The sequence below is a fragment of the Coregonus clupeaformis genome, chromosome 30, assembly GCF_020615455.1.
Source record: "Coregonus clupeaformis isolate EN_2021a chromosome 30, ASM2061545v1, whole genome shotgun sequence".
Lineage (NCBI taxonomy): Eukaryota > Metazoa > Chordata > Actinopteri > Salmoniformes > Salmonidae > Coregonus > Coregonus clupeaformis.
In genome coordinates this window covers 6,240,123-6,266,129 of record NC_059221.1, presented here as the reverse complement: position 1 = coordinate 6,266,129, position 26,007 = coordinate 6,240,123, and the positions used below count along the sequence as shown (strand labels likewise).

General features: G+C 43.1%; 1 protein-coding gene and 1 pseudogene across 2 annotated transcripts; one reads left to right on the top strand and one right to left on the bottom strand.

The window, feature by feature from the left end:
- The first annotated feature begins 4,701 nt into the window (after positions 1–4,701).
- Positions 4,702–13,126, top strand: ttc34 (tetratricopeptide repeat domain 34). Of its 2 annotated transcripts, none has more exons than XM_041856901.2 (8): positions 4,702–5,566; positions 6,284–8,055; positions 8,818–9,040; positions 9,467–9,659; positions 10,630–10,796; positions 10,949–11,222; positions 11,554–11,768; positions 11,986–13,126. In XM_041856901.2, exons 2-8 carry the CDS (start codon positions 6,332–6,334, stop codon positions 12,541–12,543), a joined length of 3,354 nt encoding a protein of 1,117 aa, XP_041712835.1. In that variant the 5' UTR covers positions 4,702–5,566; positions 6,284–6,331; the 3' UTR covers positions 12,544–13,126. The 2 variants fall into 2 exon arrangements, with proteins under 2 accessions (XP_041712835.1, XP_041712834.1); XM_041856900.2 differs by having other exon boundaries at positions 8,818–9,052.
- A 1,824-nt stretch (positions 13,127–14,950) lies between these two features.
- On the bottom strand, positions 14,951–25,672 carry LOC121546774 (annotated as a pseudogene).
- Positions 25,673–26,007: the final 335 nt, after the last annotated feature.

Below are 26,007 nucleotides of genomic sequence, written 5' to 3'. Positions count from 1 at the left end.
CTTAAGGAAACTTAAGGAAAAAACGAAAGTAGGGTGGTTGGTCAGGGTGGATGGGTAGATGTACAGTGGGGAAAAAAAGTATTTAGTCAGCCACCAATTGTGCAAGTTCTCCCACTTAAAAAGATGAGAGAGGCCTGTAATTTTCATCATAGGTACACATAAACTATGACAGACAAAATGAGAAAATGAGAAAAAAATATCCAGAAAATCACATTGTTGGATTTTTAATGAATTTATTTGCAAATTATGGTGGAAAATAAGTATTTGGTCAATAACAAAAGTTTCTCAATACTTTGTTATATACCCTTTGTTGGCAATGACACAGGTCAAACGTTTTCTGTAAGTCTTCACAAGGTTTTCACACACTGTTGCTGGTATTTTGGCCCATTCCTCCATGCAGATCTCCTCTAGAGCAGTGATGTTTTGGGGCTGTCGCTGGGCAACACGGACTTTCAACTCCCTCCAAAGATTTTCTATGGGGTTGAGATCTGGAGACTGGCTAGGCCACTCCAGGACCTTGAAATGCTTCTTACGAAGCCACTCCTTCGTTGCCCGGGCGGTGTGTTTGGGATCATTGTCATGCTGAAAGACCCAGCCACGTTTCATCTTCAATGCCCTTGCTGATGGAAGGAGGTTTTCACTCAAAATTTCACGATACATGGCCCCATTCATTCTTTCCTTTACACGGATCAGTCGTCCTGGTCCCTTTGCAGAAAAACAGCCCCAAAGCATGATGTTTCCACCCCCATGCTTCACAGTAGGTATGGTGTTCTTTGGATGCAACTCCGCATTCTTTGTCCTCCAAACACGACGAGTTGAGTTTTTACCAAAAAGTTATATTTTGGTTTCATCTGACCATATGACATTCTCCCAATCCTCTTCTGGATCATCCAAATGCACTCTAGCAAACTTCAGACGGGCCTGGACATGTACTGGCTTAAGCAGGGGGACACGTCTGGCACTGCAGGATTTGAGTCCCTGGCGGCGTAGTGTGTTACTGATGGTAGGCTTTGTTACTTTGGTCCCAGCTCTCTGCAGGTCATTCACTAGGTCCCCCCGTGTGGTTCTGGGATTTTTGCTCACCGTTCTTGTGATCATTTTGACCCCACGGGGTGAGATCTTGCGTGGAGCCCCAGATTGAGGGAGATTATCAGTGGTCTTGTATGTCTTCCATTTCCTAATAATTGCTCCCACAGTTGATTTCTTCAAACCAAGCTGCTTACCTATTGCAGATTCAGTCTTCCCAGCCTGGTGCAGGTCTACAATTTTGTTTCTGGTGTCCTTTGACAGCTCTTTGGTCTTGGCCATAGTGGAGTTTGGAGTGTGACTGTTTGAGGTTGTGGACAGGTGTCTTTTTATACTGATAACAAGTTCAAACAGGTGCCATTAATACAGGTAACGAGTGGAGGACAGAGGAGCCTCTTAAAGAAGAAGTTACAGGTCTGTAAGAGCCAGAAATCTTGCTTGTTTGTAGGTGACCAAATACTTACTTTCCACCATAATTTGCAAATAAATTCATAAAAAATCCTACAATGTGATTTTCTGGATTTTTTTTCTCTCAATTTGTCTGTCATAGTTGACGTGTACCAATGATGAAAATTACAGGCCTCTCTCATCTTTTTAAGTGGGAGAACTTGCACAATTGGTGCCTGACTAAATACTTTTTATCCCCACTGTATAACGCAAACGTCTAGCAACCCAAAGGTTGCGAGTACGAATCTCATCACAGAGAACTTTAGCATTTCAGCTAATTAGCAATTTACTACTTTTTAGCTACTGTGCAACTACTTAGTATGTTAGCTAACCCTTCCCCTAACTTTAACCCTTTAAGCCATTACAGTCAATTTTGCTATTTGATTTTGAAATTTATAAAAAAATAAAAAGATGAACATTTTTACTTGGCCTTACTGCTATTAGCCCATACAAACGCATTGAATAACAGATTCACTACATGGAACAATATATAGTCCTCCCCAAAAAATCTAAAGGAAGTCTGAGGGATACAAGAAAGATCGGGAAACATTTGTTCTATGTTTATTTATGTATTTAACCCCATATTTTTGGCATTACACAGTCTCCATATATTTACAAGCATTTCGCTACACCCGAAATAACATCTGCTAAACACGTGTATGTGACAAATAAAAATTACATTTGATTTGATATATACTTCCATTCATTTTTTCAACTGGTACCAGGGAACCTTCAAACGAGTCTTGTGAGGCCTGTGCGCGTCCTAGAGCAAAGCAACTGACATGTACATGTTCGTGAGAGTCTCATTAATTTGAGAATGCCCATCATCCATTTTCTTATATGTTACGAATTACAATTCGTATGATATGTCACGAATTTGCAAAACGTACAATATGTTACGAATTTGCAAAACGTACAATATGTTTTTGCCTTAACTCTGCAATATGCAACTTTTTGGGGGACCCGACCAAATTCACATAGAAATGTTGAGTTATAGATCTGTCATTCTCATTGAAAGCAATTCTAAGAAGCGGTATATCTGTTCTTTGTGCACAATTTCTATAATTCCTGTTCTTAAGTTTTGTTTTTGCGTCTTTTACTTTCAGTTTTGTACAACAGCTTCAAACAGCTGAAAATACAATGTTTTGGGTTATGAAAAATATATTTCACAGCTGTTTAGATGGTACAATGATTCTCTACATAATGACTGCTTGTTTTGTCACATAAACTGAAATTAGGCAAATTATTAGAATTTTAGCAACCAACCAGGAAATGGCAGAGTGATTTCTGCATATTGCACCTTTAGGTAACCTTCTGTCTTATGTAACCATACCAAACGGTTGCAGCACTCACTACCGAGTTCCAAACTGCCTCTCGAAGCAACATCAGCACAAGAACTGTTGGGAGCTTCATGAAATGGGTTTCCATGGCCGAGCAGCCGCACACAAGCCTAAGATCACCATGTGCAATGCCAAGCGTCGGCTGGAGTGGTTTAAAGCTCGCCGCCATTGGACTCTGGAGCAGTGGAAACGCGTTCTCTGGAGTGATGATTTACGCTTCACCATCTGGCAGTCCGACGGATTAATCTGGGTTTGGCAGATGCCAGGAGAACGCTACCTGCCCCGATGCATAGTGCCAACAGGTTTGGTGGAGAAGGAATAATGGTCTGTGGCTGTTTTTCAGGTCAGGGCTCTGTGCAGGCCAGTCAAGTTCTTCCACACTGATCTCGATAAACCATTTCTGTGTGGACCTCGCTTTGTGCACGGGGGCATTGTCATGCTGAAACAGGAAAGGGCCTTCCCCAAACTGTTGCCACAAAGTTGGAAGCACAGAATCGTCTAGAATGTAATTGTATGCTGTAGTGTTAAGATTTCCCTTCCCTGGAACTAAGAGGCCTAGCCCAAACCATGGAAAACAGCTCCAGACCATTATTCCTCCTCCACCAAACTTTACAGTTGGCACTATGTATTGGGTCAGGTAGTGTTCTCCTGGCATCCGCCAAACCCAGATTCGTCTGTCGGAATGCCAAATGGTGAAGCGTGATTCATCACTCCAGAGTCCAATGGCGGCGAGCTTTACACCACTCCAGCCGACGCTTGGCATTGCGCACGGTGATCTTAGTCTTGTGTGTGGCTGCTCAGCCTTGGAAACCAATTTCATGAAGTTCCCGACAGTTCTTGTGCTGACATTGTTTCCAGAGGCAGTTTGGAACTCGGTAGTGAGTGTTGCAACCGAGGACAGACAATTGTTACGCGCTACAGGCTTCTGTGAGCTTGTGTGGCCTACCACTTCGTGGCTGAGCTGTTGTTGCTCCTAGACGTTTCCACTTCACAATAACAGCACTTACAGTTGACCCGGACAGCTCTAGAAGGGCAGTCCGGGTCAACTGTAAGTGCTGTTATTGTGAAGTCGAGCTGACTTGTTGGAAAGCTGGCATCCTATGATGGTGCCACGTTGAAAGTCACTGAGCTCTTCAGTAAGGCCATTCTACTGCCAATGTTTGTCTATGGAGAGTGCATGGCTGTGTGCTCGATTTTATGCACCTGTCAGCAACGGGTGTAGCTGAAATAGCTGAATCCACTAATTGGAAGGGGTGTCCAGGTGAAAGCTATGATCCCTTATTTATGTCACTTGTTAAATCCACTTAAATCAGTGTAGATGAAGGATGGGAGACAGGTTAAATAAGGATTTTTAAGCCTTGAGACAATTGAGACATGGATTGTGTATGTGCCATTCAGAGGGTGAATGGGAAAGACAAAATATTTAAGTGCCTTTGAACGGGGTATGGTAGTATGTGCCTGGCACACTAGTTTGTGTCAAGAACTGCAACGCTGCTGGGGTTTTCACGCTCAACAGTTTCCTGTGTGTATCAAGAGTGGTCCACCACCCAAAGGACATCCAGCCAACTTGACACAACTGTAGGAAGTCAAGTTGGGCCAGCATCCCTTTGGAACACTTTCGACACCTTGTAGAATCCATGTCCAGATGAATTGAGGCTGTTCAGAGGGCAAAAGTGGGGGGTGCAACTCAATATTAAGAACGTGTTCTTAATGTTTTTTGCACTCAGTGTAGATTGTCATTTAGGAGACACCTATTTGATAAACTCCTCTCTAGCTGCGAAAAAAGATTGGTTTTTCAGGCCTTGTGGGCAGGTTTTGAGTGTTCATTGACTTAGACATTATTACTGGACCTGGCAACCCTGGCTGTGTCTGTTGGTTATAACCGAAGGCGATCGCACGACTTTATGGGCAGAAAGAGAAATAACAGAAATAGACAAAGCATGGCTGAGCAGATAGATGTTAATCATCTCAGATGCTAGCAGCGAGAGAGAAGCAGGCTGCCCACGCAAAGACTTTCCAGATATCAATGGCAAAAGACGGCTGATCTACACCAAAAACTGTGCAATCGAAAATGAGAAACCTTCCACCATTGAATTGCCGACGGAGGCGAAAAACGCTGCAGTCAGGGCGGTTGGTTTCCATAGTAACCCCGGAAACAAACTGCCAAGAACAAGAGGTAGTGCTGGCTCGCGCGTTTATTACGGACAAAATAATATAGAAACTAGCCCAATATTAGCCTGTATGGAACATGCAATTTGCTTAATAGTGAATTTGTTAGACTTTTAAAAATCTAGTGACGGTAAAGGGTCAATTAGATTTACACAGTAGTTTACTTGATAGCAGTAGTTGGCTGTATTGAATTACAAAAATGGGGCCAGTGCAATGTGTATTGTGTTCTTGAGAGTCTCTTGCCTATCGAATTTTAATAGCCAACAGATTGGTTAGCTAACACACTGGGAAGTAGTTGGATCTGTCAAATGTAGGTCAAACCATATCTCAGTTACTATGAAGAATAGCTAGCGTATGCTATAGTTCATTTTTTTTGGTATATAACTTTAGTAGCTTGCACAGATAGCAGCTATAGGTTCTCTAGCAACAAGTAAACAAAGTGAACTGAAAACCTAGGAGGGCAGTGGGGGTTGTGATAAAAATAGGGGACAGAGCAAGCTAGCCTACGCACACATTTTTCTCTGGGGAAAATGTACCTTATTCTTAAACAGCAAGTTGAGCTCACAAAAGGACTAAAGGTAAAGGTAAGCCAAATGTATAATTTTCAGTCATCTAACGTTAAAGAGGCAATCAGCAGGCGTAACAATAACAGCAAGATCCCGGACCCTTTATCGGTAAAAAGATGAGGGATGGGGCTGGAGAAACGTAATAGACAGAGCTATGGATGCAGGACTGACCATCCATGCATGATATCGAAACTATAGTTTTTAAACTATAGTTTTAACCATGTTTTGAAGCTATATAGTGTTTGTTTACATTTACTTTGTTTACAAACATTGAAATAAAGCAAGTTTATATTCTGGGTTCTGATGGGGTATGACAGTTGAACAAGCTAATAAGCTCATGGGGCATTTTTATAAGTTATATTCTTCAATAATGAATGGGTACATATAATTAATCAAGACGTTTAAAAAAATGTAACTGCTGATTGCCACTTTGAGTGTGCTTTATCATTCATTCTAACTTAAACATACAGCTTTGAAATATTTTAGAGATCATTTGTCAGGTTTAATTGTGTTACTGTTAGTGGGACTATAGTCACTATAGTCTATAGTTGCAGTACAGCTGTTTGTGTTATTGCCCTGAAAGCTAGGCTACTTATGCTACACGTTTGACTTCTCATATTTCAAGTTAACATTGGTTATTCAGGTGAATTTTTTGTGGTATTGAATAAATAAAAAATATCTCATTTTAAACTATGATTCTATATAAGATATTGTTTTCCCCCCAATTTTTGACAGTCATATGAACACTAGTGTGAATCCACTAGAGAGCAGAGGGGCGCGATCATGACAGCCCTGGGACCTGCTGGGATAGGAGTGGCAGACCTGTGCCAAGAAGGAGACAAGCTCCTAGAGACTGGAGAGTTGGGGAGGGCCACTGCTCTGTACATGTCTGCCTTCAAGAGCCATGCTGGATCCACCGTGGGTCACATGCGAGGCCTGGGGCGTTCCAGGTTGGCTAGGGTGATCTCCACTCTGGAGACCTGGCTCGATGGTCATGGGGAGATCCAGGCTTCCATGGAGGGTCTCAACAAAGGCCTGGCAGCTGTGTTCCTATCAACACTGAGCCCCAACAATGTGTCTTCCTCTCTTTTCAAAATGGAGTCCATACTTCAGAGTGCCGGTCACGGATGTGACGAGATTCGCTGCTCAGCTTTGCTCGAAGGAATGCAAAACGCACGTCCAGAGGGTTCCACTCGTGTGGTTTTGGAGTTAACTAGAGCCCTCGCCTGCTTGCTCTCAGACCCCCACAGTCCCAAAGGCCCTATGCTTTATCTCAAGGCTTTCCAAGACAATAAATCGGAGACTGTAAGACTAGTCAAGGGCAGACAAGCTCAGCACCTGCCCAAGATAGTGAAGGCCTTCTCTGAGCAGATGTTGCAAAAACATTCCTTACACACTGCTGAAATGAAGTCTGGCGAGGGAGCGAGTGAGGTCGTCGATATTGTAGCAGGGGCCGCCTCAGAATTCCTTGAGTTCTTAATGGCTGTTTCGCCAGGGGACACAGACGTGCAAGAGCTGCAAGCGGCCCTCTTATTTTCACTAGGCAAGTTCGAAGAGAGCGCAGATGTTTATTCTGTTGCCTTGCAGGATCATTCACAGTCACAGCGAAAGTCAGGTACAGGCAAGGTGGTTAAGGGGATGCCAGCGGAAAGAAGAGCCACTCTCTTAACCAGTAGAGCGGCTGCCCATTTCTCCGCAGGGGGACGAGCCACGGAGGCAAGCCGGGACCTTGGTGAGGCTTTTGAAGTCCACCCGGCCACAGCCCGACTGCACTTCCAGAGGCTCTTCGTGGACCAGAGGACGGGAGCGGCAGCCCGCATGCAGCTGCGTCAGCAGGCAGAGAGAGGCCTGTCGGGGTACAGGGAGACAGTGCTGGCCCGCCCTGACCTGCGCTCCTCTGAGGGCGTGGAGCTGCTGGACCCCGTGATCGCACAGCTCTGGGCGCTGTGCCACCTGGAGCCCGACGGGGGCAGCAGAGAGTTGCGGGTGCGGCTGGCCGATTGCCTCCTCCTGCGGGGCGAGTTCCGAGAGGCCCTCTCCATCTGCAGCCAGCTGGCGTCCAACTCCAACGCCCACACCCAGCAGAGCTACCAGAACACAGTGCAGGTGCTGCGCGGCTACTCCCGTCTTCTCTCAGACGACCACAAGGGGGCCCTGGAGGACTTTCAGGCGGTGATCGAGCACAAAGCCCCCCACCCTTCCAGCTGTGTGCGGGCGCTGTGCGGCAGAGGCGTCCTGCGCATGATGGGGGGCCTGCACTACCTCACGGCCCTGGACTATGTGACGGCGAGCCGGCTGCAGCCCCAGGACACTGCGCTGACCGTACGCTGCCTGGTTCCCTGGAACTGCCGCGGGCTGCTGCTCACTGTGCTGTTGGAGCAGGCCAGGGTCATGCTGGAGGAGTGGACCGGAGATCACAACTCCAGCCTCAGCCCCTTGGAACACCAAGAGCACCAGCAGAGCGAGCAGCTTCAGCCCACGCAGAGAAAAGATGGCTACAAAGAGGGGTAGCTAGCGCATGTGTTTCTCAGTGTTGGAGAAGCTACTCTACCAAACTACCAATTACTTCACACTAGAAGAAGTTAAGATACACTAAAGCTACCCTTAAGAAAAATGTAGTTTTTCACTATATACAAGCTACTTGGGGAAAAATGAAGTCATAGACTAGAAATTGCAAGAACAGTTCACTCTGGGGTCAGGTATTAACAGAATGTGTATTTTAGCCTATTAAACACAAAAACGATTATTGCCTATTTCCCACATATTTTCTTCTTTTTGCAAAAAAAGTAGTGTGTAGTTCCAGTAGTTATCTACACCGTTACATGGCAAAAAAAAGTAATTAACTACTGAAAACACTACCATAATTTGAATTTAGTTCAACTACCACAAAGCTACTGCAAAATGTAGTTTAATTAGTAGTTGAACTACATGTAGTTCACTACTCCTTAACACTGGTGTTTCTGCATGTCACACGTGGAGTACTTTAATGTGAAAGATCTCATAAAATAGGCTGCATCGTGAATTAGGCTATAACCCACAAGTTGGCTATTCTTTAGACAGTGCCTGAATGATCTTTTATTCGTTTTTCAATCTTAAACCCTGTCTGTCAGAGAGTTTGTATAATTTTTTACATAATTTTTATTTAATTAGACTTCAATTAGATCTTCATATACCTATGAATTTCAGTGAGGGTTTTTAAATTCATGAATGTCATTTCAGTATCAGCTGATATCCTGATTGAAACGTGATTGAATGTCTCTCTTTGGCAGGACCCCAGTTGGAGTCCACTCTCTGGCTGTTTTGCTGATGGAGTTGCAGCCCAGTGCCGACGCTCCTCAGATCCTGGTGGCTGATGCCCTATACCGGCTGGGCCGGGTGGAGGAGGCTTATCGCCTGCTGCTGGCCATCGGGCCCACCAGCCCACGTGCACCCATCCTGGCCCGTCTCGCCCTGCTACAACTGCAAAGGGGCTTCCTCTATGATGCCAACCAGGTCCATCATTATGTAAACATTGCTTTATGTGAAAGGGCAAACTAATATGATGTTGTTTGGTGTTTCCAACATAAACAGTCATTCTATTCGTCATAATTAAAAGAAAAAAATACTACCTACAGTATAATATGTCTTTAGAACACTTGTCAGGAGAAGATATGACCACAATATGACTACAAAAATACCTTTGATACTGAAAGTCACTTGTTATTATGCATAAGCAATACACTTGACTTGGCCCTTAGTGACATTGTGTTCAAATTATACTTTTTAAATGTGTATAAATTCACACTGCTGTTATAGCTATCCAGAATTGTATGCACATTTTGAAATTGTGGACTACTTCCCCCAAATCTGCCATGGTAAACTAAAAAGCTAATGATTGCTATCAACTCTGTGCTCATGCGCTGTCTGTTCTTCTTTCAGCTGCTGAAGAAGCTGATCCAGTGTGGCGATACGAGCTGCTTGCGCCCTCTGCTGGCCGTGGCATCTACAAAGGACCGGCTGCTGCTGCAGGGCTACTGCCACTCTGCCTCCAAACGCATCCTGGAGGGCCCGCGAGGCGAGTGCTCCCTGAGGGAGGCCGTGGCCTATCTGTCCATCGCAATCATGGCCTCTGGTGATTGGCTCTTGTCATTTGATCAAGCATAGGTCATCGTTTTGGATATATGTTTTGTTGTGTAGGAAGCTCCTCAATGATAGTTAGGAATGTGATTTTTCCTTGTTAATCAGGAATTCCTGCTTTTGTGACATTTATCCTCGATTCCCATGTAATAGAAACTGACCTATCTCCTTGACAAAATTCAGATTTTCCTAATTTTCGCACATTGTTGAAGAAAAGTTTCAAATTAAATAATGCTGCAAGATTAAAATTAGGTTTATACTGTATTTTTTTTGCGGTAGATGCATCTCTAAAGCCTAAACACTTGAAAAAGGGTGTCTTTTGCAGTGTAGATTCGTCGTTATGTTTTGAACAGGTCATAATAGTACAATGTACACTGAGTTACAAAACATTAGGAACACCTTCCTAACATTGAGTTGCACCACCTTTTGCCCTCAGAACAGCCTCAATTCGTCAGGGCATGGACTCTACAAGGTGTCGAAAGCGTTCCACGGGGATGCTGGCCCATTTTGACTCCAATGCTTCCCACAGTTGTGTCAAGTTGGCTAAATGTCCTTTGGGTGGTGGTGGACCATTCTTGATACACACGGGAAACTGTTGAGCGAGAAAAATCCAGCAGCGTTGCAGTTCTTGACACACTCAAACCGGTGCGCCTGGCACCTACTACTATACCCCGTTTAAAGGCACTTAAATATTTTGTCTTGCCCATTCACCCTCTGAATGGCACACATACACAATCCATGTCTTTAAATCCTTCTTTAACATGTCTCCTCCCCTTCATCTAAACTGATTGAGTGGATTTAACAGGTGACATCAATAAGGGATCATAACTTTCACCTGGTCAGTCTCTGTCATGTGAAGAGCAGGTGTACCTAATGCTTTGTACACTCAGTGTATATTTTATATATACTAACATTCATGACATTATAGGCAATACAGCTAATGTAAGGTCTACTACTCCTTGCAGGATGTGAGGCAGCAAACTCTTTGATGGAAAGGGCCAGGTGCTATGTCTTGTTGGGCCAACGCAAGACGGCCATCTTTGATTTCAGCTCCATCTTGAAGGAGCACCCTGACCATGTACAGGCCCTCTGTGGAAGAGGCTTCACCTATCTCATGCTAAACCAGCAGAAGGTACTAGGACCCAAAAATGGGCAATACTTATCCTACTGTACATGCAGTGCTAATATTACTTTTTGCATCAGCAAAGGCCTCTACATCCACATTGACAGCTTCTGATTGACAGATAATCTCAAGACGATTGTAAACATGTCTTTGTTTTCCAGGAATGTACTCAGGATATACTGGCAGCACTTCAAATAAGCACGGACGCCGTCACCAAAGACATCCTGACGCTCAAAGATAAGGCAAGGAAACTGGTCTGTGATTGGCTGCAGCAGTACTGCCGGACCAATCTGTCGGAGATCCTGGCGGCTAAAGCCGTCCCCTGCCAGGAAGAGGAGCTCCGAGAGGCCTTTCTAATTGTAGGAGTCCTGATGAGGACTGACTGCCGAGACACCAGATGGCATCTCCTCTACGTGGATATACTACTAGCCAAAGGTGAGATTGGCACTTGGCTAAAAGATGCTCACTTATGCTCTTTTTGGATGACTTTTGCCTATCCCAGCCTAGACCATGTGCCCTATGATTACACCTTACACCTATCAAGTCATCTCAGATCTTCACAAGTGCATAGGGTGTAGGTTTTATGGGTCGATTTGGGATTTAGCCTTTGTCCTGTGATATGATACCAGATCAGGTGCATTTTAGATTGAAGAGACTTAAAAGTACAGCAGAAGAATGGTAGCTTCTGAAAGTAAACTGTGTAAGTGCTAAGCTGTGCACAGTTAGTACATGTAGCTGTTTTGAAATATCTGCCGCTGTGATCCAGGTGAGGTGAAATCAGCAAGAGCTCACCTGGCCCAGGTGTTTGGCCAGGAGCCCCGGGAGGCTGCAGCTCAGGCCAGGGTGGGCGTGGTGGAGGCCTTGCAGCAGAAGTACCGAGGAGGGGGCGGCAGGCTGAGCAAGCTGACCGAAAAGGAACCCTCTACTCTGGACTTCCTGCTGAGCCTCATTCCCCCGATTCACAGGAAACGCATGGCACAAGTAAAAACAAAGACGGCTAGCACCTATCGACCAATCAGATTGCTAACCGTTTTATAATCACCTTTTTCTTTTTTTTACGCAAGACAAAGCAACTCTCATTACAAGACAAAACAATCAACTCTTATTAGAAGAAAAAGCTTTCAACTCTTAATATGAGTCGTAACGGTGAACTCTCATGATAATATGTACTCACACAATTCTGTCTGTGTTACCACAGGCGGCAGCCCAGGAAGCAGGCAGTGTCTCAGCAAGTGGCCATTGGGAGCATGCCCTGGCCCTCCTGACCGTGGCTGTGCGAGCCGCGGCAGAGCTCCGACCGCAGTTCCTGCGCCAACGGGCCGCTTGCCTTGCCCAGCTCGATCTGCACGAACGGGCCGTGGCCGACCTGGACCGGGTCATCCAGAGCCACGGTGGCCCCTCCGACACCACAGTCTCCGGAGCCCCAGAGGAGCCTCACGTCTGGGCCGAGGACCTGTGTCGGCGAGGCCGCAGCCTGGTGCTGTGCTCCAGCGAGGGGCCCGCCCTGGACGACTTCAGCCGGGCCCTGGAGCTTCACCGGGGCCAGGCTCTGCAGTGTGTGGAGGCCGGGCTGGGAAGGTCCCGTCTGGCCGAGTGCTTCCTGCGTATGGCCCTGCAGCACTACAGAGAGCATCAGCTCAGTAAGGCCTGGAGGTTGACCGAGAGCGGCCTGTTGGTGGACAGTGAGCACATGGAGCTGCGCAGGCTCAGGACCAGGGTCAAGCGGGAGCAATGCAGCCCCTGTATTGTACACTAGACTAGTGTACCATTGTAGTGCCTTTGTCCCTTGAGATACCATTGTACTGTATTTTGGAAGAAACCCTTCCAAATTAAAGCTCACTTAGAGTAACCCTATGACTATTTGTTTTTATGTACACTAAACCTCAGTTAATTGCTACCGGCAAAATATTTAGAATGTCAAAGGGGAAGCTGCATTTATATCTTATTCAGAATGAGGGCTAATGGAATAATGAGCATTTCCGTTGGGTAGTGTTTTTGTAAACATGGAAAAGTCATTGAATGTATTTGTAATATGTGACTATTATGCAATCACATTTAATAGGAAATGGCATGGAATCAATGGATATTCCCTGGTGCTTACTTCAATGAAATATACTTGATACCTGGCCCATATGGTGCCTGTTTGAAAGAATCCCAAAGGAACAAACAAGTAACACAGGTTATTGCTGTGTAATTACATTTGACTATTTTACTACATAACTAGTAAGACTGTAAAGGTAAGAAACTTAAAGATGCAACTACACACAACAACTTTTGTTTTATTTCCATTTATTTTGGTGTATTTTTGAATTCATGTGTAATAAACCAAATCACTTCGACAGCAATTCTTTTTTTTTAACTTTAAATTTGATACATTCAAGTTAAAGACTGATTGTGTTTAGTTCATTCAGCTTCGATGTCATTGAGACAAATCATATTTTCTTGTCATTTACAATTGCGGAATACCAGACCATAGCACCTGAAATCTATACAACCAAAATATCACCCTGAGGTTAAATAGTTATTTTATAAAGTGCCCATGTGCAGGTTTTACTTTCTACGGGGCAAATTCAGACCCGAGTTATGCACGTGCACTTTTCTCTCTACGAGTACTCTGACATTGAACTTAAGCATGGGCAAACGCCAGTGTCAGCAAGGTACGTGTTTGGGGTGGAGATCAAAGAAATTGCGGTGTGTCTACAGATACGCCATATTCTGACCTTGACTTAATTCCCTAATATTTCCACCACCTTTACGGGCGAGGAAACCATCATTAAGGTCGAGCGAACCTGCCGGTTCCAAGTGGAAAAAGCATTTAGCCTACTTAATTTTTTCAGATAGAATGAATTTTTTCTTATGATCCCTGGAGACTAATGTAAAACCAGTCATATGGAAGCAAACTGAAAATCATATCAATATGACATGTACAGTATTGCGGCCCCTTTTCCACAGTGAAGTAGGCTATAAACAGATGTGTCGTTATTCCGAATTTGTATCGTATGCCCTCATTTGTGGGAAATAAATCTGTAGACCCAAGCTATAGGCTTCTGTAGCGTCTAACCTGCCGAGTTGATTTATGTGCTTTAGATTGTTTTAATTATATGCCTGGGCTTTTTATTTTACAATTTGTATCATATTAAATATTAGCCACTATCGGGAGCCACCGTCAGTAATACCCACATTCATTTATAACTTTCACTTTATTGTTAGTTTCCTTCAATTTGTAGCCTACATTTTGCATCATTCCATTCCATTCCGTTCACCTTTCTTTCCTCTGTCATGTCCGTGTAGTTGTTCCTGAGGGTCGCTAGCAATAGTGGATCATATTAGGCTAACGTGCAATAATTTGGGACATGTAGCCTATTTGAATCACTGTGGAACTCAGACCACACGTAGCAGGTTAAACCCGGAGCCTGGTGCACGGTTCACAATGACTGGACTGTTGTCATACAGTTCCATGATTAGTGAGGATTAGGGTAGATTTAAAGTACAATTGTTCAACCCCTAGTGTACACTTCTTTTCCACCTTCCAATATTTCATGGATTGAACTTGAATGTGGCAACTTTCAGGATTAATCAAACCACTGTTTTGTGTGTAAAGGCTTTCCAAACATGTTTTTTATGATTCTTACATACTTTCCTATCCCTAAAATGTGTCTAAATAATCTACAAGATCAGAGTATTTTTTAATCTACCAGTTGGTGCTGAAACGGAGACGAATATGCATATATTTCGCTGGCTTTCTTTCATTGATCTCTACATTCTGAACCCGTTATCATCATGTATTCTAGTGAGTCTGTCAACAAAATTCTAATTAAAGGTACACTGTATTTAAAGGGATGGCTTAAGATAAATGTACTGAAAACCGTATTGAATGAAAACTCCACGAGAAAGTCTGTTGGTCAGCAAGTGGAAGGGTTTTCAGTGGTTGAATTACATTTATTCAGTGCACGCAAGGTAGCCACACCTGTAGAGTGCATTATGCTTCTGCATAAGGTCAGTCTGAATACCAACTACTGAGAAGTGTGTAGGAAAGGCTTGCGTAGGAAAGGTGTACATTTCCTAAGTCTGAATTGGCCCCTATGTGAAAGGGGGAAGGGGCACATATTTTAGTTCCTGGAATTATATATGCGTTCATATTCATTTTGGGGAAAACAAGTTACTTTAGAAACACTTAAGTGCAGAAAATAAATACTGAATGAGATAACATTAGAATGTGTAGTCTGCATAATATGTACGTTGTACGATAGAAACCTGGTATGAAATAAGAGGGATAATGTAACGATAATGATGCAAATGTAATGAATGAAGATACATATGGGGATGTATATCTTAATGTAAATCTTTCTCTGGTTTTTACTATGCAGAGACAGTGATGTATTGAGGCTCCATGTTGCCAAAGTAAGATTTCTCCCACTTACTCATCAGGTCAAAGTGCAGTGGGTGTTCACAGAAGGTGCAGGAGCCTCTTGCCATACCTCCACAAGCCTCTCTGTCACTCAAAGTGAAACGTGTCAAACACAAAGAAACGTGAGTCACGGCTAACACAGCTAGTAGTATTAGCTGCAATATCTTGGCTCCAATAAACCAAATTGGCCTAACTGTACTATTTAACTGATAGAATAATTATTAATGACTAATTATTACACCCTGAAACTGTGTGAAATGTGTTAGAATGTGTGAGTGTAGGACCAGTAAAGACTATGACATTGAGCTACTATTTAGCAATGTGAGTAAGTTAGACCAGACAACAAAGGACAAGGAGAACTGTCTACAGACAACTGAGAAACCAAGATAACTGAGGAATTTAGGGAGGAGAGAAATTGTTAGTCTTGGAAGAGAGAGAGTGTGTGTGTGTGTGTGTGTGTGTGTGTGTGTGTGTGTGTGTGTGTGTGTGTGTGTGTGTGTGTGTGTGTGTACTGATGGTCAGGAGAGCAGTTTTAAAGTGGAAAACTACAGCCCGCCTAAAGAGGAGAGGGATTTTGAAATTGTGATGGCAGAATTCTCAATGAATAAACATCTCTGACTATGCAGACAGGGACTCTGTCCGTTTCTTGATTTTGGGAGACGCACAGAGACACTGAAATAGTTTGTTAAATAATTCTCATAACATTGATTTTAAGTCTATTTTGAGGTTATTCAGGGATCAAATGTTTATGAATACACTAAGGATAGATACTATTGGTGGTTGATTAAGTGTTTCCTTCTCTGGACCCCCAATTCGTCAATATGACCATTAATGGAATGAACACCACCAGGGCCCGTATTCACTATTCAGAGTATGTGTGCTGATTTATGATCAATTCCACCTTTTAGATCATAATTAATAAGATTATTTGTATTTGTATTTGTATTTATTATAGATCCCCATTAGCTGCACTCTTCCTGGGGTCCAGCAAAATTAAGGCAGTTATACATTTTAAAAACATTACAATACATTCATAACAGATTTCACAACATATTAAGTGTGTGTCCTCAGGCCTCTACTCTACTACCACATATCTATAACACAAAATCCATGTGTACATGTGTGTATAGTGCGTATGTTATCGTGTGTTTGTATGCATGTGTCTATGTTTGTGTTGCTTCACAGTCCCCGCTGTTCCATAAGGTGTATTTGTATCTGTTTTTTAAAATCTAATTTGACTGCTGGCATGAGTTACTTGATGTGGAATAGAGTTCCATGTGGTAATGGCTCTATGTAGTACTGTGCGCCTCCCATAGTCTGTTCTTGACTTGAGGACTGTGAAGAGACCTCTGGTTGCATGTCTTGTGGGGTATGCATGGTTGTATGAGCTGTGTGCTAGTAGTTCCAACAGACAGCTCGGTTCATTCAACATGTCATTACCTCTCACAAATACAAGTAGTGATGAAGTCAATCACTCCTCCACTTTGAGCCAGGAGAGATTTACATGCATATTATTAATGTTAGCTCTCTGTGTACATCCAAGGGCCAGCCGGGCTGCCCTGTTCTGAGCCAATTGCAATTTTCCTAAGTCCCTCTTTGTGGCACCTGACCACACGACTGAACAGTAGTCTAGGTGTGACAAAACTAGGGCCTGTAGGACCTGCCTTGTTGATAGTAATGTTAAGAATGCAGAGCAGCGCTTTATAGACAGACTTCTCCCCATCCTAGCTACTGTTGTATCAATATGTTTTGACCATGACAGTTACAATCCAGGGTTACTCCAAGCAATTTAGTCTCCTCAACTTGCTCAATTTCCACATTATTCAATACAAGATTTAGTTTAGGTTTAGGGTTTAGTGAATGATTTGTCCCAAATAGAATACTTTTAGTTTTTGACGGGGGGGCTGATCCTAGATCAGCACTCCTACTCTGAGATGCTTTTTGGACATAGGCCCAGTTCTATTGCAAACCCTGTCAGAGCAGTAGCAGCAGGTGGCTTGGTCACTCACCCACAAAGTACTCCATCATTTCGGGGTTGTGGTGAGGGGAGGGTGCCAGACGCAGCAGCTCCTCACCCTGGGCTACGGTCGGGTAGTTGATGGCCTGGACGTAGATGTTGTGTCTCTCCAGCAAGATGTCACACACCTTAGAGTTGAGCTCCGCGTTACCAACCTGAGAAATGACAACACACACACACAGTGAGTCTATCATACATCCTTACATATCACTGTCATGTAGAGAATGATCAGCCTGGGTGGCCGTCTGTTTCTGCTCTCTCGCCATCTCCTTATGGAATTCCATAAGGGGTTGGCAAGAGAGCATACAGTCAACAGGCTGGCACTCAGGCTACAACGTTATTTATAATAATAATAAGCCATTTAGCAGACGCTTTTTATCCAAAGTGACTTACAGTCATGCGTGCATACATTTTTTTTTGTGTATGGGTGGTCCCGGGGATCGAACCCACTACCTTGGCGTTACAAGCGCCGTGCTCTACCAGCTGAGCTACTGAGAACCACGTGTTCTGTGTTTACTTTGTTTCTGTGTTTACTTTTGCGTTACCAAAAACAGATGCTTGATGCAGGCGTTAAGAAACATGAACATGTATTTCAAAAGAACTGAATAGCATATTTTAAGTTTGATTATTTTACTGGTAGAGTAATTAAAAATGTCAATTTGTTTTGAGTCAACACGACGCGCTCAGCTCTCCTAGTGTTAATAAAGAAATGTAACTAAGTAACTGATTACTTAAATTGATAAACAAACACGCTATGTTACTCCTTATCACAAAAAAAGCCATTTGAGTACTCTTACCCCCGACACTGCTTATACCTGTGGAATAACAAAGCTGGCATGATACAGTACCTCTTGCACACACTAGTAATGACTAGGGCCCTGCATTCTTCTACACTGCCTGGCCTACTACAACATCTTCAACCAAGGTGTCACTGCAGGCTTTTTCAGGCACTCCCACAGCCCCCCTAATCATTAGATAATTAACACATCAGATAATTCACTCAGATAATTCATCTTTAGAAAATTAACATCCCCTTTAGGGTCTAATTGTCAAAAGCTTTCCAACAGAAGTCATAGAAATGACCCAGTTAAATGAGAGGTGCACAGACAATCCACATGCTTAGAAGCTTAATTTGTGGTAAACAGATAATTAGTTTTTTTACTCAGCTATCAAGATGTGATGATTTCAAAAACGATATTTAACAAGTGGCTTGAGAAGGAACGATCAATGTCTTGGTGCAGGAGGACAAACTACCCACTGAACAAGAAGTTGAGAAAAAGGCAGGGCCCTAGTAATGACACGGTAACTCTCATGACTGGGGTGACAGTGACACAGATAGGATATCCACTGCTTAACGCTGTAGTTGTAATAGAACATGTATTACCCTTACAGGGATGATGTAGTAGTAGCAGAGATGGAAGAGAAAGCGAGACATCTCACTGGCTCATTTTATTCTGGTTCATATACAGTCAATTAACTAAGTAGACCAGACCGAGCTGCTATTGCATTGGTGTCTATGGGAGAGCCACCCCTTAAGTAGACCGGAACTGTGACAATTTTCTCCAATGGTAAACAGCCTGAGTAAGACATCTTCATTTATCTACCATCTTTGGTAGTAGTTATTGGAGCATGATGTACTACAGTACCCATAATGCTATGCACAACATATCCAATGCTGTCCTGTCTCCTCATCAATATCAATTATGTATCTCTAATATTTATAGGGATGATGTGGCTAGGCCATTTGACCATAGGCAGTCCTTTCTCCAGGAGCAGCTGCCTCATGTGTTTGGCGTTCCTCTGGTGGGCCCTGCGTAGCAACTGGCCCTCGGAGCGAGGTGGTGAAGATGAAGCCTGAAGCGAAGGAGCGCACCGTGTCCACCAGGGTGGCGCTACTGGCAATGTAGCCCCCCACGCAGCTAAAGGCTATTACCAAAGAAGAATAAATAATTACCAAATGGAATACTTTGTGTACATTTTATTTGCCACATGCGCCGAATACAACAGTAAGCATTTCACCTTAGAGTGAAATGCTTACTTACAAGCCCTTAACCAACAATGCAGTTAAAATAAAATAAATAAAAAGTTAAGTAAAAAATAGATAAATAAAGAATAGCAAATAATTAAAGAGCAGCAGTAAACTAAAAGAACAGTAGGGAGGCTATATATAGGGGGTACCGGTACAGAGTCAATGTGCGGGGGCACCGGTTAGTCGAGGTAATTGAGGTAATATGTACATGTGGGTAGAGTTAAAGTGACTATGTATAGATAATAAACAGAGTAGCTGCAGCGTAAAAGAGGGGGTGGGGTTGGGGTGGGGGGGCAATGCAAATAGTCTGGGTAGTAATGATTAGCTGTTCAGGAGTCTTATGGCTTGGGGTAGAAGCTGTTAAGAAGCCTTTTGGACCTAGACTTGGCGCTCCGGTACCGCTTGCCATGCGGTAGCAGAGAGAACAGTCTATGACTAGGGTGGCTGGAGTCTTTGATAATTTTTAGGGCCTTCCTCTGACACCGCGGTGATGCAACCAGTCAGGATGCTCTCAATGGTGCAGCTGTATAACTTTTTGAGGATCTGATGACCCATGACAAATCTTTTCAGTCTCCTGAGGGGGAATAGGCTTTGTCGTGCCCTCTTCACGACTGTCTTGGTGTGTTTGGAACATGATAGTTTGTTGGTGATGTGGACACCAAGGAACTTGAAGCTCTCAACCTGTTCCACTACAGCCCGTCGATGAGAATGGGGGCGTGTTCAGTCCTCTTTCTTTTCCTGTAGTCCACAATCATCTCCTTTGTCTTGATCACATTGAGGGAGAGGTTGTTATCCTGGCACCACACGGCCAGGTCTCTGACCTCCTCCCTATAGGCTGTCTCATCGTTGTCGTGATCAGGCCTACCACTGTTGTGTTGTCTGCAAACTTAATGATGGTGTTGGAGTTGTGCCTGGCCATGCAGTCATGGGTGAACAAGGAGTACAGGATGGGACTGAGCACACACCCCTGAGGGGCCCCCATGTTGAGGATCAGCATGGCAGATGTGTTGTTACCAAGGCCTGCAGCTGTAACCCAATGAGACACTATTCTTATGGGAGTTAGTGTACAATATTACTGGATTTTGGAAGCAATGAAGTATTCTTAAGTTGTAAATAGTGTATCAAGTTTGAATGTGACCCAATGTGACCTAGCTATATTGACAACCACTTACTCTGAAATAAGTAGGCATATGACTTTCTTAATACCCCCTTGTCATCTTAGCCTATATAAGCACTGATCTGAAGCAATATTGAGTTCTACCGTCAAATGGTGAAGGTTAGGTTTGAGAGAAGGTAAGCTGGTCCTAGATCTGTGCGTAAAGGCAACTTCTTCTTTGAGCTAGTCACAGAAACTGCTCCTAGAGGGACTCTTATAAGTATGGCCAGACTGGGTGTATGGGAGCATCTCCACAGCTGATACCATATGTCCCCTGCTTCCTCTGACAAGGCCTAGCTTCTATCGTGCCTTCGGTTAACCAGCATCAGGGCATGATACAAGTTATTGCTGTGATGTCAGCGATATTAATGTATCAGTTAGTACATGATGACCAGTATTAATTGGTTAAATGGGACCTCTTCCAAGGATAGTCTCTTGGCTCAATTAAATCTATGTTTGCGGTGAGGGAGCCAAGCTAAGACAGATAGAGACTAATGGTTAAGGGGGAAATCTGCAGATGCTACATCCATTTTTGGACTTATAAATTAATGATATATACCCATTGATTCTTGAAGAACATAACTTTAAATGCCTCATGAGCTTAGTTCAACTGTCACACCCCGTCAGAACCAAAACTATAAACTTGTTTTACTCCAATGTTTGTAAACATTGCAAATGTTAACAGAAACTGTACAGTCTCAAAACATGGTTAAAACTATCATTTTGAAATCATGGATGGTCAGTCCTTGTATCTTTAGCTCTGTCTATGAATTTCCGAGTGGTAACATTACTCCAGGCCCATCCCTCAGCTTATTACCAAATCAAAGGCGGGCTGACCACTTCGTTATGTTTCAACTGCGGATTGGCCCTTTAAAGCTATGAGGGAACCTGCTTGAGGTGTCATTATACTGTATTTGTACAGTAAGTGTGCTAGCTACATTATTCTATTAATTATATACAAAAATATATTATTATTTCACTTTGTGGTAGTAATCACAAAATAGCTAAGATTTTTAAAGGGATACTTTGGGATTTTGGCAGTGAGACACTGTATCTACTTTCCCAGTCAGATGAACTTGTGGATACCATTTTTATGTCTCTGTGTCCAGAAATTAAAGGTAGTTTCGAGGGCCAATGCTAACTAGCGTTAGCACAATGACTGGAAGTCTATGAGTATCTACTAGCATGCTAGCAGATACCCATAGACTTCCAGTCAATACGCTAACGCTAGTTAGCATTGGCTCGCAAAACTACCTTTTAACTTCCTTCATACTGGACACAGAGGCATAAAAATGGTATCCACAAGTTCATCTGACTGGGAAAGTAGATATAGGGCCTCATTGCCAAAATCCCAAAGTATCCCTTTAAGAATGAATGCTAGAGTCCTAGTTTAGGCAAACACATCTATTTCTTTTATTTATTTATCCTATATGAATCTCAAGAGAAAGCAGCTGCAGCAGTACATAATAAATACAATACAGCATGGTATAAAATACACTTATAACATCACAACAACAAATCTATAAAACATAGCTTTCATCAAACCTATTCATTTCTTAACTAAAGTTCCAGAGACAATGTCAATCTTGTGCATGATGTTGTCTCTATCCCCCACACTGGCCTCTTGGGCTCCATAAAGGCCCACAGCATGGACCTCAGCAACAAACGTCAGGGCCCCGTAGTGATGGGCCACGTCACATCATTCCTCCAGGGGACATTTAGCACCTAAGAGCGACAGATGAATTAGAATGTAACACCTTTCACTGTAGATAACTGAGAGACAGTGAATATCATTACTGAGGCACTGAGAAACAGAATTATTAAATGTGTAGCGCTCAATATCAACACTAACTGGAAAATGATATTTTTCAAACGTATTAATATATGAATATGAGAGGATGTAACATGTAAAATATTAGCAACAAAGAAATAATCATGCTTGCTTATCTCATGTTAAACCCCCATAAACCCCTAGCAAAAGTTATAGAATAAAAGATATCCAATGATAAATCATTATTGTATGTAACACTTACCGCCCATAGAGTGTACAGTCTCAAAGGCCACAATTTTGGGCACCTTGGGGTCGTAGTGACTCAGTAGTTCCTCTGGGTGTCGGCTGTCGTTATGGCGGAAGATGAAGCGCTTGGCGCCGCTGTTCCTTATGCCATGGATCATTGAAGCATGGTTCCCCATGTCAGAGTAGATCTCACAACCTGTATGTCAAAGCAGACAGCCCACAAGGCAGAATGAACTTTCACTCTATGTCTACCAGAAATGATAGTGTGTGCATATAGTGCAAAGAGCATATTTGGGAAAATATTACTGAACAAAAATATATGTAACATGTAAAGTGTTGGTCCCATGTTTCATAAGCTGAAATAAAAGATCCCAGAAATTTTCCATATGCACAAAAAGCTTATTTCTCTCCAATTTTGTGCAGAAATTTGTTAACATCCCTGTTAGTGAGCATTTCTCCTTTGCCAAGATAATCCATCCACCTGACAGGTGTGGCATATCAAGAAGCTGATTAAACAGCATGATCATTACACAGGTGCACCTTGTGCTGGGGACAATTTTAAAAAATGCCACTCTAAAATGTGCAGTTTTGTCACACAGCACAATACCACAGATGTCTCAAGTTTTGAGGGAGCATGCAAATGGCATGCAGACTGCAGGAATGTCCACCAGAGCTGTTGCCAGATAATAATTGTATGTTCATTTCTCTACCATAAGCCGCCTCCAACGTTGTTTTAGAGAATTAGGCAGTGCGTCCAACCGGCTTCACAACCGCAGACCACGTGTAACCACGCCAGCCCAGGACCTCCACATCCGGCTTCTTCACCTGTGGGATCATCTGAGATCAGCCACCCGGACAGCTGATGAAACTGAGGAGTATTTCTGTCTGTAATAAAGCCATTTTGTGGGGAAAAACTCATTCTGATTGGCTGTGCCTGGCTCCCCAGTAAGTGGGCCTATGCCCTCCCAGGCCCACCCATGCCCAGTCATGTGAAATCCATAGATTAGGGCCTAATACATTTATTTCAATTGACTGATTTCCTTATATGAACTGTAACTGAAATTGTTGCATGTTGCATTTATATTTTTATTCAGTATAGATTGGTGCCAATTGTTACCACATTACCCTCGAAAGCAATGCTGTGGTTTTGATTGGAATGAAACGCGGTCCTCTGTAGCTAAGTTCGTAGAGCATTGCTCTTGCAACACCAGATTAGTGGATTCGATTCCCAGGACCAATCATTAATACAAAAATTATGCACGTGTAACTACGTTTTTTTTGGATACAATTGTCTGCTAAATGGCATACACAGTGTTATATAACGAGTATCCACTATTCATCTCATCGCTATATCTCATCTAGCCTGGTCTCATCCTATGGAGCTGGCAAAACTGCACAAACAGATCTGGGGTTAGGCTAGCTGACCGTTAGCTTGGAGGTCAGGGCCCTGGGTTTAGGCTTACCTGGCAGCATTTTGGCCAGGGTAAAGAGGGTGGAGTCATTGGCCACGAAGCAGGACGAGAAGACCAGCGCTCCATCTTTCTGGTGGAGCTGGGCTAGCTCTTGCTCCAGCAGCACGTGTAAGTTACTGGTACCAGAGATGTTCCTGGTGCCGCCGGCCCCTGCTCAAGGCATCCCTGAGAGAATCCAAGAAGAGTCACAGTCAAACATCTAGTCTTATAATCTAATCTCCAAAACATCAAATAACTTCTTTAACTTCCTTGAAATTTGAACTTTCTAATACAGTTCAAACTTTGAATTTCCGAACACAAATTGATAATACAGCTATCAGTCGATTGTTTTGTTTTTGATTGTTTTCTAGACTAAGCTTTCTGGCGGTATCATAAGAATATAAAGTAGTATAATGAGCCATACATGTACTGTAAGTAGAATATCTAATAGAATATCTAAGAAATTGAGTCGGCTGAATTTAGCCTTTGGTCTGTTTACGCTGCGTCATGGGCTCAATCTCAATTTGTCTTTCTGGGATTGCTCGCATCCTATCTCCTCACCTCCTTCTCAACGGTATTTGTGGAAAAGGTCCAAGGCTTCTCCCACTGGACATTCTCTTGAGTGTGTTTTGAGAAGGAGTCCCCTGTAGCTCAGTTGGTAGAGCATGGTGCTTGCAACGCCAGGGTTGTGGGTTTGTTTCTCACAGGGGGCCAGTATGAAAATGTATGCACTCACTAACTATAAGTTGCTCTGGATAAGAGCGTCTGCTAAAATGACAAAAAAAAAATAATGTAAGGAGGAGAGGATGTGAGGAATCAAGGAAAGATGAATCGAGAAAGAGCCATGCTGTCTGACTTACTGAATCCCCTTGAGGACAGAGGGGTGGCTATCCATGCCCAGGTAGTCATTACTACACCAGACAGACACCTGGGAGCCTTCCCGCCCAGTGATAGAGTAGTCTTCGGCAAAGGGAAAGGCATCAACAAGCCGGTTCACATTCTTAAAGATGCTGTAGGTGTGGTCGCTCTTCTTCTCAAAGATCTTTCTGTCGAAGAAGTCATCATAGTCAAAACTGGGGCCAACTGGAAGGGTGATAGAGTGATAGTGTCAGCGATATTCTCTTCTGAAAGACTTCAATACTTCAAATGACCCAAAAGACATACATATAGTTTCTCAAATTACATATGGTTCTAGATCTAAAGACTTGGTTAATATGATGAAGAATTAATCATCATGTGTCCATTGCATGAAAAGAAAATTGGGTCCCACTTTACATACTAGTAGCAACTTCATACTGCTGTGAAACCTGATTGCGGTTCATGCAACTACACATTGACATCAAAATGAATGCACTCACTAACTGTAAGTCGCTCTGGATAAGAGCGTCTGCTAAAATGTAAAATGTAAATGTGACTCAAATTGCTTGTGTTTAAACCTCATTCCACTGTACATAATTATTGTATAAGATGACTCCATTGTTAGTAGGCTTATACTTGCTAATCCTTTCCATTGTAATGCAATTTATGTAAATCTATTTACACAATACCTGCCAATGTAATTATCATCAAATTGGTATCAAATTACCACTTAATATAAAGTGTGGCTGAAAATAGTTCCTGGTGATGTACTGTGTTATGTAAATATAATTTATCATAGAACTACAGTGCAATGTCTGCTCTGATTGACTAAATACAAATGAGTCACACTGGCCTCACCCATGTTGTCCTTGAGGAGGTGGGACACACTGGGGGTTTGGACCTTTGACATGATGGAGTCCTTGAGTCCCTTCAAAAGAGAACTTATCATACCTGTGACAGAGAGCAGGGCTATAACAGTCTGTAATTCAACTGTTCTGTCCTGTCCTGCACTGTACCTCACTGTGCTGTATCTGTCATTTATGCTATGCTTGTCCATTTTTAAAACAGTTTGTTTCTTTGTCTTGAGTGGTGTTTTATTAGGATGTTGGGGTAAGTGTACCTTGTTTCACTAATACAGTCTAATATTTTATCTGTGGAGCTAAAATCCTCTGGTGACACAGAAATGTAAAGTTGTGTATCGTCTGCGTAGCAGTGAAAATCAATGTTGTGATTTCTGATAAGCTGCCAAGGGGTAACGTATATAAACTGAACAATACCGGACCC

What these genes read in the sequence shown, in the direction of transcription:
- ttc34 (XM_041856900.2), top strand. Translation starts at nt 6,332, where the DNA reads ATGACAGCCCTGGGACCTGCTGGGATAGGAGTGGCAGACCTGTGCCAA. An exon ending in TCATGCTAAACCAGCAGAAG is followed by an intron (nt 10,797 to 10,948) that starts GTACTAGGACCC and finishes TTTGTTTTCCAG; the next exon opens with GAATGTACTCAGGATATACT. An exon ending in GGATATACTACTAGCCAAAG is followed by an intron (nt 11,223 to 11,553) that starts GTGAGATTGGCA and finishes GCTGTGATCCAG; the next exon opens with GTGAGGTGAAATCAGCAAGA.